The sequence below is a fragment of the Trichoplax adhaerens genome, genomic scaffold (genome assembly GCF_000150275.1).
Source record: "Trichoplax adhaerens TRIADscaffold_3 genomic scaffold, whole genome shotgun sequence".
Lineage (NCBI taxonomy): Eukaryota > Metazoa > Placozoa > Uniplacotomia > Trichoplacea > Trichoplacidae > Trichoplax > Trichoplax adhaerens.
In genome coordinates, this window is record NW_002060945.1 from 666,570 (window position 1) to 679,211 (window position 12,642).

General features: G+C 37.6%; 3 protein-coding genes across 3 annotated transcripts; 2 read left to right on the top strand and 1 right to left on the bottom strand.

Annotated features, from left to right (window-relative positions):
* Positions 1 to 1,084: 1,084 nt before the first annotated feature.
* On the top strand, positions 1,085 to 2,860 carry TRIADDRAFT_37293 (expressed hypothetical protein; the record flags this gene model as incomplete). Its single annotated transcript, XM_002110220.1, has 5 exons — positions 1,085 to 1,113; positions 2,101 to 2,166; positions 2,467 to 2,559; positions 2,638 to 2,727; positions 2,810 to 2,860. The coding sequence occupies exons 1-5, from the start codon at positions 1,111 to 1,113 to the stop codon at positions 2,858 to 2,860; spliced, it is 303 nt and encodes a 100-aa protein (XP_002110256.1). The 5' UTR covers positions 1,085 to 1,110.
* Positions 2,861 to 3,601: 741 nt separating this feature from the next.
* Positions 3,602 to 6,920, bottom strand: TRIADDRAFT_54073 (uncharacterized protein; the record flags this gene model as incomplete). The annotated part of the gene is made up of 12 exons (XM_002110760.1): positions 3,602 to 3,766; positions 3,873 to 4,082; positions 4,188 to 4,419; positions 4,535 to 4,731; positions 4,813 to 5,001; positions 5,073 to 5,162; positions 5,246 to 5,287; positions 5,382 to 5,447; positions 5,579 to 5,686; positions 5,771 to 5,821; positions 6,737 to 6,773; positions 6,862 to 6,920. 12 exons carry the CDS (start codon positions 6,918 to 6,920, stop codon positions 3,602 to 3,604), a joined length of 1,446 nt encoding a protein of 481 aa, XP_002110796.1.
* Positions 6,921 to 11,325: 4,405 nt separating this feature from the next.
* TRIADDRAFT_22596 (uncharacterized protein) lies at positions 11,326 to 12,083 on the top strand (the record flags this gene model as incomplete). The annotated part of the gene is made up of 3 exons (XM_002110221.1): positions 11,326 to 11,517; positions 11,707 to 11,808; positions 11,916 to 12,083. Coding segments are annotated over 3 exons (462 nt in total), but the record flags the coding sequence as incomplete, so codon positions are not given.
* Between the last annotated feature and the right edge of the window lie 559 nt (positions 12,084 to 12,642).

Below are 12,642 nucleotides of genomic sequence, written 5' to 3' on the forward strand. Positions count from 1 at the left end.
GATTGATTTCTTCCTTGTGGAAAAAAAATGAATGATAATATTACTCTATCTCAATCCACCTATAGGCATTGGAAATTGCACCATGAATACTTGCTCAAGGCCTGTGTCATGCTGTCAATGCGTAGGAGTAACATACTGGAGTAGACTAGACTATAGACCTTGTAAAGTTAGTACAGTGCAGAGGGCCACAAAAAAAGGGGAAAATGCAAAAATGGAATCCATGTCACCGAGAATTGCAAAATAATTCCACACCAATCCTATTATCCCTTCAACTAAATCGTAGTAGCCAAATTGTAAGCCTCGTTTGTAAGGAATAAAATGCATGCATTGCACTTACCGGCCGTTTTTCAGCTGTGAATAACGAGGAAGAAGAATATCACTGGAGAAAAGGAAGCGCTCCAACGGTTAGTGAAATGCCCAATGACTTGATCACTCAATGCTCAATTTGCAGCAAAACCTGCTAGGTGATGCAACGTGCCAATGACGCAACACGGCTCACCTTTAAAGGGACGCTTGGTACAGGCGTGTTATCTCGCGACGTACTACGCACGACCTTTAATCAGCGTGACACATGTGTCATGGTGTAGTACAGTACGATACATTGTTCAGTGAACAGTGTTATCATACAGACAGACGTTCCGTATGGCCAATCCGAGTCCTGGCTGTTCCACTACCGTGACCGTATCTGCACACACGTGCAACGAAAATTCCAGAACATTGATTCCATTCCTAAACTACAGTAGGACGGCTGCCGGCTGGACATACAGTACAGTACTGTAAAGCGTACAGTACAGTACTGTACTGTACACCACGCGCTGTCAACCACTGTACGGTACTGTACTGTACGAAGTCTACAGTGTACAGTACACTTCTGTACAAGCATTGTAGGTACTGTACAGTTACATATGTTCCACTCAATCAAGGGTCAACCAACTCCACCGACACAAATCATACTAGAAAGAAACGCCATTAGTATACAATACTGCAAGTCGACAAAAAGCCAGTCAAAGCTAGTCTAGCGACGTTATTTAGCACGGCCAAGGGCGATTTCATCAGAAAGGTAGTTGGACTTTTCAATCTGATCCGAGCAAGAAGAAGCAAAATCTCGATATGGTATGATTTGCATGATGGTCAATATCCATTATAGTATGAGTAATTTGATGTTCGAGTAGACGAGTACAATAGCTTATCTTGATATCTGGAAATAGTTTTCAATGACATGCACCTCCATTGGAGCTGACAGTCTGAGACAAATTGTCGCCATTGCAGCTCGTATGCTAGGAGATTGCAGTCATAATCGTTGACTCATAGTTGGTAGCAAAGATCCCATCAAGTTATTCAGTATTCACACTACATACTAGAGCCAAACACTGATAGTACTTGTCATTAGAAATAGCGCTGCAATGTTGCTTGTTGTACACACAGTTTAGTGATTTACTGTAGTGCCTTTTAACTTAGTTATGGTATGCTAGCATGACTGCCTGGTCAGCATTGAATGTCATACTTTAAAAAGTAGTATTGAACTTGGTTAGTAGCACATGTGAAGACGTAGATAGCATTTGCTATAGTGCACTTCATTTCCTTGATAGAATGGTCACTCTAATTACTCCATGCTGTAACTCAATTACTAAACGAGTTGGCTACATGCTAAGCATGCTGCTAGCATACCTGTACATGTGGTTAGCGCATTATGATTACAGTACCAGGAATGGTTGACAGTATTTACTGTTAAAGTAAGACAGTCACTGGCTCATTCATAACTACAGTACTGCGCGGCTGGTGAATGCATATTGCAAGCATGAATTTAATCATTTACAAACCTAATTTATAATTCGTTTATACAGTACAGTACGATTGTCGGGGCCCACAGTAAGGTAGACTAGCAATAACGGCTGCTTTGCATGCATGAACAATTTCAACTGTCTTTGAATTGCCCATGGTATACTCTTTACTTGATAGATGCTGCTCAAATATGAGCGTAGTAATAATTTAGACTCAATTGATAGCAATATAGAATGTACTACTGCAGAGAGAAAAATTGACTAATTGTGATTATTTTACTCGTTATTTATAAGCTTGTATTCAATTTTCAACTTTTAGGCTGCTTTACGAAACTTCAAACCGCTATTTGATAGGGTATTAATAGAAAAATTTGCTGCAGCAACGGTACGTACTTTCATCATGTATTGGCTTATTCAATCACGCTACAATTTACTGTATATAACGTATGACACAGCAGTCTTGGATCAAAGTTTTAAAACCTTTGATATCCTTATACGTAAATAGATCAGATTCGTAGATTAACCCTTTAAGGTTAACTTGTCACTGCTGTGGTGATCGAGAGCTAAAGTAGTCAACGATTGCGTATACGATATAGTTAAAATGCAGTGTAAACCTGCAGCTACATAGTATACCTATATTCAGGGTAAAGGTTGTCATTGATTTTGCGTATCATTGTTTGAAAAGAAATCAAAAGGTGGCGTACTTTTGCCAGAAGCTTCCCTAGGCAAAGTTCTTAAGGGAACTGTCGTTGCCACTGGACCAGGAAATGTGAACGAGGTACATGAATTACTTAAAAGCTATTCAATATTATCAGCAGATACTCTTGGTACTTACTACGCTTCAAAATTTTTGTAGAAAGGAGACTTGATCCCTACCTCGGTGAAAGTTGGTGATAAAGTTATGTTACCTGAATACGGTGGCACTAAATTGAATATGGAGGATAAGGTTCGTACTTTAGGTTTCTTTGTTTTCTAAGCTTATAACGTCAAGGTTAACTATTTTATAACTTTTATTTATTCAACTTTAGGAATTGTACTTGTACCGTGACGGCGATCTCTTAGGAGTATTTACCGATTAAGAAATGAAAAAATACAGTAGTAAATTAAGTATGATCATGCAATAGTAACAACTTCGTTTCCCAGCTTATGGCGGCGTTTTAAAATATTCATCGTTTACTAGAATGTACTATTTGCAACCTTAACGTCAGGCAATATAATGAACACGAGTTGTAGCTATTGACTTAAGAAAAGGCTGACTTTGTTAATAAAGATTTCTTGTCTAAAGATGTCTTTGATTTGTCAATAGTGCATTTACTATAGTATGAAGCTTACAAAATATTACAAGATGTTATACACCGAAAGCGATATGAAAATAACTAAAAGAGTAGAATTTTTGACGATTCCAGTGTAACATTAACTACATAGTACGCTAAAATACAATACGACCAAAATAGAAAAGTATTTGATACAAGTTATAAAGGCAAATATTTAGCCATTACTACCCAACATAGGGCTAAGGGTTTTTTGCATCAATAAGATTTTTAGCTGTCCTGAACCTCTTTCAATGATCATGCTAAAAGGCAGGCTTAATCATCAGCACTAATACCCACATATAAAATCGATAACAGAATTTTATCTGTAAATAAAATAGATTACCAGCCGGTAGTCTACGCAAAATGCTACTTTATTCATCACAACACGGCACCATATAGATGATAAAAGATTAGCTAGTCATAAATGATTAAATCAAATGCATGAAAACAAGTTTTACCTACTAAAGGATTAACTACAAAAGCCTAATGGTTAAAATAGTTGCTCAATTACTTGGCACCGACAAGCTTCTTGAGTGCTTCAGTCGTCATACTTTTGGGACGTTCAATAGGCAATCCTAGAGCGCGATCCCATATAAGAGAAGATAAAACTCCTAATGCTCGAGATACACCAAAGAGTACAGTATAGTAGCTCATTTCTGTCATTCCGTAATACTGCAAAAATGAATTGAAAAAGTCAATAAATGTAATTAAAAAATAATGTCAAGACTATCATGCAGAACTAGTAATATAAAAATGAGGTATTGACAACAGTATTTACCTGCAATAATGCACCACTATGGGCATCAACATTTGGCCATGGATTCTTTGCCTTACCGTGTTCAAGAAGCACATCAGGTACTACCTTGTAGATTTGTCCAACAAGTTTGAATACTGGGTCATTAGGTAAATGTTTTAGAGCAAATTCGCGCTGGCACGTATATCTGGGATCAGTTTTACGCAAAACTGCATGTCCATAGCCTGGCACAACCTGTTTAAAATGGCAAGCTAAAAGTTAGTAATATTCTATCATTTCATGAAACTATATAATTAGCAAAGTATACGGAATTGTAAAAGCGAAAAATAATGAGTTTACTTGGCCGTTTTTCAAGGTATTCCAGATGAAGTCTCGAAGCTGATCATCGGTAGTATTATCACCCAACGTCTCTCGTAGTTTATTTACCCAAACTAATACTTCTTGGTTTGCAAGACCATGAAGAGGTCCAGCTAAGCCGTTCATTCCAGCTGCGAATGACAAATAGGGATCTGATAGGGCACTACCCACTAAGTGAGTGGCATGAGCGCTAACATTACCACCTTCATGATCACTGAAATACATGTATGGATAAGCATTAGCTATGAATAAAGAAAAATTCATGTACGAATGGTTACCAATAAGACTATTCTATAAATCAGTTTGATTTTAGCAGTAGAAAAACTCACGTATGGATTGTCAAATACAAGCGCATTAACTCTGTAAATTGTGGGTTGTCGTATCCCAGCATGGAGGTGAAATTACTAGACCAATCTTTATCAGCGTCAATAGCGCCAACTTTACCATCACGATACAAATTTCTATAAATTGTTGCTGCCAAAGACGTTAATTTTGCAATGCAATCCATAGAGTCTTCGTAAACGTACTTAAAATATGGAATTAGAAAAAATTGGAAATTATTACTTTGAACTGTAAACCAATCAGTAATATAACAACAATTACTAACCTGCCAATATTTCGCTTTATTTACGCCTTCTGCATAAGCGCGAGCAAATTTACTTTCGCTATTCATGGCAGTGATTGCGGCACTAAACTGCGACATGGGATGTAGCTCTGCAGGAAAGTTATTAACCATTTGGACGACGTGCGAAGGTAGAGCTCCACGATTAGCCCATTCTCTACTAAGTTGCTTGACCTATAGATACAGTTAAGTAAATTTGTATTTCTTTGCACAAATAAAAAAATAGATAACGCAAAGCCATATACCTGCTCTTTGGTTGGTTTTTCTCCGGTTACAAGTAACCAAAACAAGCCCTCAGGTAAAGGTTCAGCACCATCATCAGCAGAAGGTAGAATCTGTAATCATCAGGTATCGTTCAGAAAGTTACAGTATAGCAGTACGATATTACTTTGGAATTTGTAAATTTTTTTTGTCTTACTTCTTGACATTCCGGGATGCTATAACCTCTGAATCGAATTCCCTGGTAAATGTTTATTCGATAGTTGTAACATGTAAATAAGCACGCAAATGTAAAGATATTTCAAAATTATAACTAGGATTAAGGCAGTATTTACCTCATCCGGATCGAGTAGCGAAGTTTCGGTAACGAGACCTTTAATACCTCGCATTCCACCGTAGGCCTAGGTAATAATAACATTTAATGAGATAGTATATTTGTTAAGCTTTATTGTCAAGCATAGAATTTAGAATTTAAATGGTTTGAAGAACCCACACAAATATTGAAATAGTATTGCGATTCAGTTAACAGTACCTGGCCAATTGTATATTCTCCGATCACTTTGTCTCCATAGCTTTTACGAAATTCAGCAACTTCCTTTTGCTTTTCGGGAACTAGCCTCTCGAGAGCATCACGTAAACTCTGTAATTATATCATGCCGTAATAATTTAGCAATGCTGTAAACAAAGGGCTTTCCTATCCCTATTTAATTCATGAAATTCAAACCTCATTCGCGACTGTTCTTGCGCCAATGAAGTTGACAGAAGGAGTCAACTGCTGCAAAAAAAAATGGAGAAATTTTAGTTCAAATTTGAATGCAAGTGTAAACTACAGTAGTAAAATGCTCATTCTTCCAACTACAGTACCAAGTAGGGCTAAAATACGACGGCGCTATTTATGTTGCATATGCATATACTGTACATGTACAATTGTATATGTCAAAGAAAATAACAATATTTCACTTTGCGCATATTGCCATCACCAAAAAGGATGATGGTGTTCAATATCAAGATTGAGAAGTTCGATAGAGCGTATACAAGTGCGGCAAATTACGAAAATTTATCGTTTTACGGTACGATAAGTGACCGTATTTTGCATTTGAGAGGCTTGCTGCAATATCGATAACGGTAGAACGTTTTCTAATCAGTGGAGTGTTATCGATAGGAAAATAGACCCGTCGTCTCGCTATGCATGCAATAAAATTCATTTTTGTGCCTTCATTTCTTAATTCAGCGTGCATCGCGGAGCATGGAGGGCTTTTGTATTATCATTTTATCAGTAACTTACGATAGTTTATTATGGATATCAACTGATCTACCGTGAATAGGTGACTTATCTGTCTTGCAGAAACTTATCAAGACGTCCATGTAACTCGCTATAAATTGCAATCCGTCAAACGTTATTGTACAGTACACAGTATTTCTATTCCGTATACAGATAATCACGCCATATCAGTTTGTTATGTAATCTACAGTATATAGAAGACAGGATTCGATTTTACACATACTACTCGTCAATGGGATGATCTAATTTTGAAAGCTAGGCAATACTATTTTGTGGATAGAATTTGATACCATTGTGCAGCGTACACTTGCTTCCGAAGTAGCTAACGCATGTATGCAATCGATTAGGTCGGTGCATCACCTATTTACGAAACTTGTTACGGTAAAAGTTCTCTGACCATCTCTTTACCGGATAGATTGAACTAGAATTTATCCATTTAAATTGTCTGTAAAATACGAAAGCAATGATGGATTTCTGTTTTACACCCTAGGATTTACTGTACCAAACTACATTGGAATAGAGACTACTAATACCGCTCAACCGTCGCTAAGAATTTCTTTCCCGTACTACAAGCACTGTCGATTATAGCCATTATGAATTTTAAATTTGCAAAAAGTTTTAGAAAGGCATCAATGATACCATTGGATGCAACAGGCCTAAGTTATACATATCATCATACGTATTATCGATTTGACTAAGTTCAAAAATCCGAGTTGTATCGCATTTAGCCGATGGCTGATAGAATAGCTAGCGGAATCATTGGCTTTTAAGCTATTTTTGATTGCGGTGAAAAGGTAGTTCGTACTGAATAGTTTACGTATAAAGTGCAGAATTCTAAATAGTGTACAATACTCAACAAAGTGGAATCGATCCGATTGAAAAGACCACGGATCCTTCCAATTTTTACGTTGGGGAGCTATTGTATTGAATTGGGGAGTAAGCATCGTTACGGGTGTTATTGCCTTACCGGATCAATGGCTTCAGAAAGGCGTAATGAACGGGGGAAATAGCGCAAAAACAAAGATAAATTAGCAATCAAGGCTATCATGCGTTCAGGTTGTCATTTCAGCTCATTGGATCCAACTCCTGATTTAACTATCGGTAGAGTGGATGTTCCATATCAGGGCAATTGTATCAAAAATGAGAGATTAGACTAATAAAGGGTGACAATTGACACACAGAATTCACCATATGCATGGCAGTACTGTTGTTTAGTATTATATGAAGAAAAAGAAAAAATTGAAATTTGGAAGCGCCATGACGGCCGGTGTCTGCTGTACTACAATATGGAAAAATGGAATTCCATTTCATGTCAATTAAATAGAAATGATATCTCAGTACTAGTAGTACAGCCTGTACTGTAGGTTGCTAGTTTGGTTGATGTGACGACACATTGATGAAGTAAAAATGTCCATTCGATGATGGTCAATTTATGATGTAGCATTGAATGTAAATACGAGTATCCTTCATCAAAAAAGCAAAGGATCAATCTTCCGATGAAAGGGGATACTTTGATTGGATTATTCCATAGTAATTTTATCGGTTTACCTTGACAGAAGAAACTAATCTCTTGCTTGCAAGTCTAGACAACATCTGCACATTGAAGGCTGGCAATCAGCTAACCGGTAGGGTGAAGTGAATAGGGCGATCGTTTTTATTCTGCTCGACCCTTACTCCAGTACCGTACTGCTGGAAAGCATGGATCAACGACTATTGGCTAGTATGGGGTCAGCGTTAGCGTGCCCGTTTGCCAAGCGGTAGTGTCAAGTTGCTGCCGGTAAACAAGGTGGTCGTGATATGGTGTCGGCGAGTACAGTGTACAGTACTGGCTCTACAGTAGTACTCAAGACTGTAGTCTACAGTATTGTACTGTACAGGGATATCCACTACTGTACTGTACAGTAGTATGCAAAGCATGGTCGTGCCCGAAGCAGTACTTAAACGTCTTGAGGTGACGAAATGACATGCGTACTCTTCTTTCAATTGCCTTACAGTCACGTAGATCATTTCCTTCAAACCTGATATATATCCCGTAAAATATAGATCTCTACTACACTATGCCTCAATTGGAGAAAATTTTCATGTTTCCCCTTTTACATTACGTTGCCGTAATGATAGAGTTGAAGAAAGTATTGTTGCTGACAGTGTTTCATTGTAAGGGAGAAGAGTGAGGAATGAGTTCACTGTCAATAAAGCTGTTTTGTACATTTTAGTACAGCGTTTGTTTCTACGGGTTATGAGCCTTTTACAAGGGTAGTTCTTAGGCATTCTAGTGGTAGTACGTAATATTCTTGCTACATCTTGGGACAAATTCGGATAGTAATCTGTAGCAGCTAGTCAGCTACTCAAAGTAAGTGCTTTTACGTTAGCCTAGTCAACTTTGTCAGTAAGTAGTCCCGTGACATTCCCATACTTTCTTACCTCCGTATACACTATACTGTACAGTATAGTACAAACTAGACCTGAGCAAGGTTTTACAACCGGCTACACGCACATCGTACGTCGGATCTCAGAATATTACATCATGGCAGAAGCAGTAGGCCAGTAGCTCGTAGCCATGACGATTGGTGACGATCGATTGCTGTGCCAACGAGTATCTACCCTATGCAAGTCCGAGCTATAAAAAAGTGTATCTGCTTTAACATATCCATAATCAATGGATGTCGAGGAAATCATTTGGATAGATGGCAGTCACTAAGATCAAATCAATGGCGAGGAGGTAGACTAGCATACACTGTACACTGACTAAACAGAAATATTCAGGATTGAAAATTGCCATTCAAAACCGGTTATCCAGGCAGTTGAAAACCAGTTGTTCACTTGTGCCCACTGACTTGATTGCCTAGAATGGACGTGACACTCAGCCCGTAGCGTCATCTTCACGGTACTGTACCGAGCTATGCATAGCGGCTGACTGACATATGGTATACGTACGCTGGGGATACGCTGACCCGATCGTGGCCCACGATCGGATACCGTTTGAGTCTGCGCTCCTTACTGAGCAAGCGTGCAAGTCGTAACGTCACGGTAGATGAAAAAAACAACAACTCTACAGTGTAGACTGCACAATTCACTGGTGTATGGGACTGTAGAGTCCGTGATCAGCCAGCTTGCGCCAGCGTAGTGCATTTATTCCAACGTACGCCTGTTGGCCACTGGCACTCCAGAGTCCAAGGTGGAAGGAGAGTTTGGATTTTTCCGTCTTAATTAACCTAAATCGATCACTTCCACTGACGGAAATCCACTTCATGGCGACGACAATTGCTGGAAAAAGAGCTCTATCTACTTTGAATAATAATTTACGACCTAGGACATTGAATTCTCTGCCTTCAAGCCTAAGGTCTGTTGAAAAGATTGAATTTTTGATATTGGTAGCTGTCATGATCATCATTTTCAACCACGGTAAAAATAGCTTAGACAGTCACTGTGCGCTCTACACCACCCACCCCTAACCCGCCCATAAGTATAATAGCACCACTTGACTCGACTCGTACATGTGCTCCAACCCTACAATACGTAAAACTGCTCAAGGAGGCAAATCAATAAATGAGATTGGACAGCCTCGCTGTTTACCAATGCTCTTTTTCCATTATAATTTCTCCTCTTACTACAAATTGAAAATGTTCAATAATAGTACATTACTTCTACTCTATATCAATGCATACAATGTCATGCAAATGTTGATCCATCACTGGATTATTTTTCAATAATCATCATGTATCACTGTTGTTGAATCAAGCGTCGCTGATATATCTTGACAGCCATTTTTCACTCCAACAGTGGGTAGAGTCTTGTAAAAATTGGTATATTCTTTCCCTTATTTCGGCTAGCCATTTTTTTCTGATACAACTATAAGCGCTTTACAATGTAGCTATCGTTTACAGCACACGATTCTATACGTTATACCACTGTTTTACATCATCGTAGCAGATAGACCACCAGTTTGCTCCGCCATGTTTGTAAATAACCCAATGATGATGCAATCTGACGCTATGGTAACAAAATGAGCGATTTACGGTTAAGTTTAGATAGTATGAAAACAAATACAGATAGTAATAGCCTTAGGTGCGATGCGGATCGATAGTATGTATCAACAATAATGTCGAAAAATGATCATCATCTACTGTACAAGGTGATAATAATGGAACTTTGCAATATTGTGCTACATGGAGGACATGGTTGATTCAATGCCTCCCGGTGTACCACTACTGTAGTTTTCCACAGTGCATTATTTTATGAACGATCGTTGTACTGTAAATTGCAATTTGAAATAATTGGATGTTTTTCCCTTCCTTTTCGTCAATAGATTCTTACTTAATGTCACAAAAAGACCTATTCCTAGTTTCAATACTACTGTAACCAAACAACCAAGGCGTTTTTTCTTCAGCAATCCATTTCGAACACCATCCAAGAAAAATGAATATCGTGATCATCGTTTAGTCGGGTAAGTGTACATGAAGATTCAAGTCGTCGTAGCGGAGAGTTAAAACTGAAAAGAATTTTTTCCTGATTTTATCAATCTTATATGTGTTTTGATGGTATCTTATCATCGATTTAGCTATAGACGATGACTTTATATCTTTCATTGGGATATTTCGCATGAATTGCAGTTCAAGTATCAGTTCTTGTAATCTTTGTCAAAACAGTGTTCTACTCGTTGGAAAACTTTACTACTAGCATAATAGATACAAAATGATACTGTACTGTACAGTGTACACTACATACAGACACTGGTGTTATGGTTATGGTTACTTCTAATGGAACGACTTCAATTTGCTTGAAATACTCATAAAACTGTTCGATTCTATACTGTTATTGCTGTTTTTTTTGTTTTTTATATCTACCCACGTCTGGTTATAATAGCGTCTTGTATTCTAAATATTATTATTTTAATCGAGTCACAGATTAATTGTCAGTTAAAATAATCATCAACAAAATCCCTATAGTGATTAGCTGTCAAGTATCATTATCTCATCTATTTCTTATCCTCGTGTAGATATTCAGCTGACGAAGTCTTTCAAGTTGTCGCCGATGTGACTGACTACGCTGAATTTATTCCTTGGTGTCGCTCCTCTAAAGTGGTCCGCCCAATTCCTAACGGTTTTTTAGCAACATTAGAAGTTGGTTTTCCTCCTATCTCAGAGACATATACTTCTGTAGTCACCTTAATTCGTCCAACTTTAGCCAGAGTAAGTAATTGGAGAAGTAGACAATTTCTTCTATATAATACTCTATGACATCCTAAACTCTCTATACGCGCACTTTTTTTGCAATAGTATTACCGTTGTAGTATACGCCGCGTAATTGCTACTAAAAAATAAATGTTTTGCTGTTGGTAACGAAAGCGTTGATTAGGATATCGTTTTTGTCACCTTTAGGCCGTCTGCAAAGATGGAAGGTTATTTAAGCATTTAGAAACTACGTGGAGATTTAGCCCTGGATTAGCAAATAATCCCAATACCTGTTTTTTAGAATTTGAGGTGGATATCTATGTATTCATAGTTGCAAATGCCTATGGTCTCTTGTTAAATTACTTATCTGCATTCGAAAGAACTAATTGCCTTTCTTTAACCAACTCCTATTCTAGATTATCTTTGAATTTAATTCATCTATCCATAATCAGTTATCTGGCCTTTTCTTCGAAGACATCGTTAAGAAGATGATTAGCGCATTTGATAAACGTTGTCATGAGATTCATGGACCAGATCGACATATTCCTCTGGCAGATCCCATATACAGAATTACAAATATATAAAGATTCTATTATTTATATTTAAATTTTTATATCATGTTCTACTTACATAGCTATAATTCACCTATATTGTTAATGGTGTGATTAGGTATAAGAAAAAGTACTGCAGCCTTAAATACTACACTCATCTAAGATTTAGTTTTTTTACGGCTGTATAAACATTTTAATCTAAAGAAATAGTAAAACATTAATGGGCTTGAAAAGCCGTGCAGTGCAGCTTGTTGCATGACGATATCGAAACGAATGCTATAGTGTTGCCATAGGTGTATCCGATAACGTCATCAGTGTTAGAGGTTCTTACGTGCTGACGCTTAATATTTGCTTGCAATTTTAACATTGATTCACTTGAGACGATATATTCAATGACAGGAGTAGTCAGCACCGCATTATTTGGTATTGCGGGTAGCCTAAAATGATATAAATATATTAAGTGCTAGAACTACCGGCTCTTTTTTGGATAACAGTTTCTATTTGTAAAAATATTGTATATTCCACTCATTACCCTAGCTTCTTATCAGCTCTATTAGATTATGTTTCAAGGTATGATATATGACAAACTTAT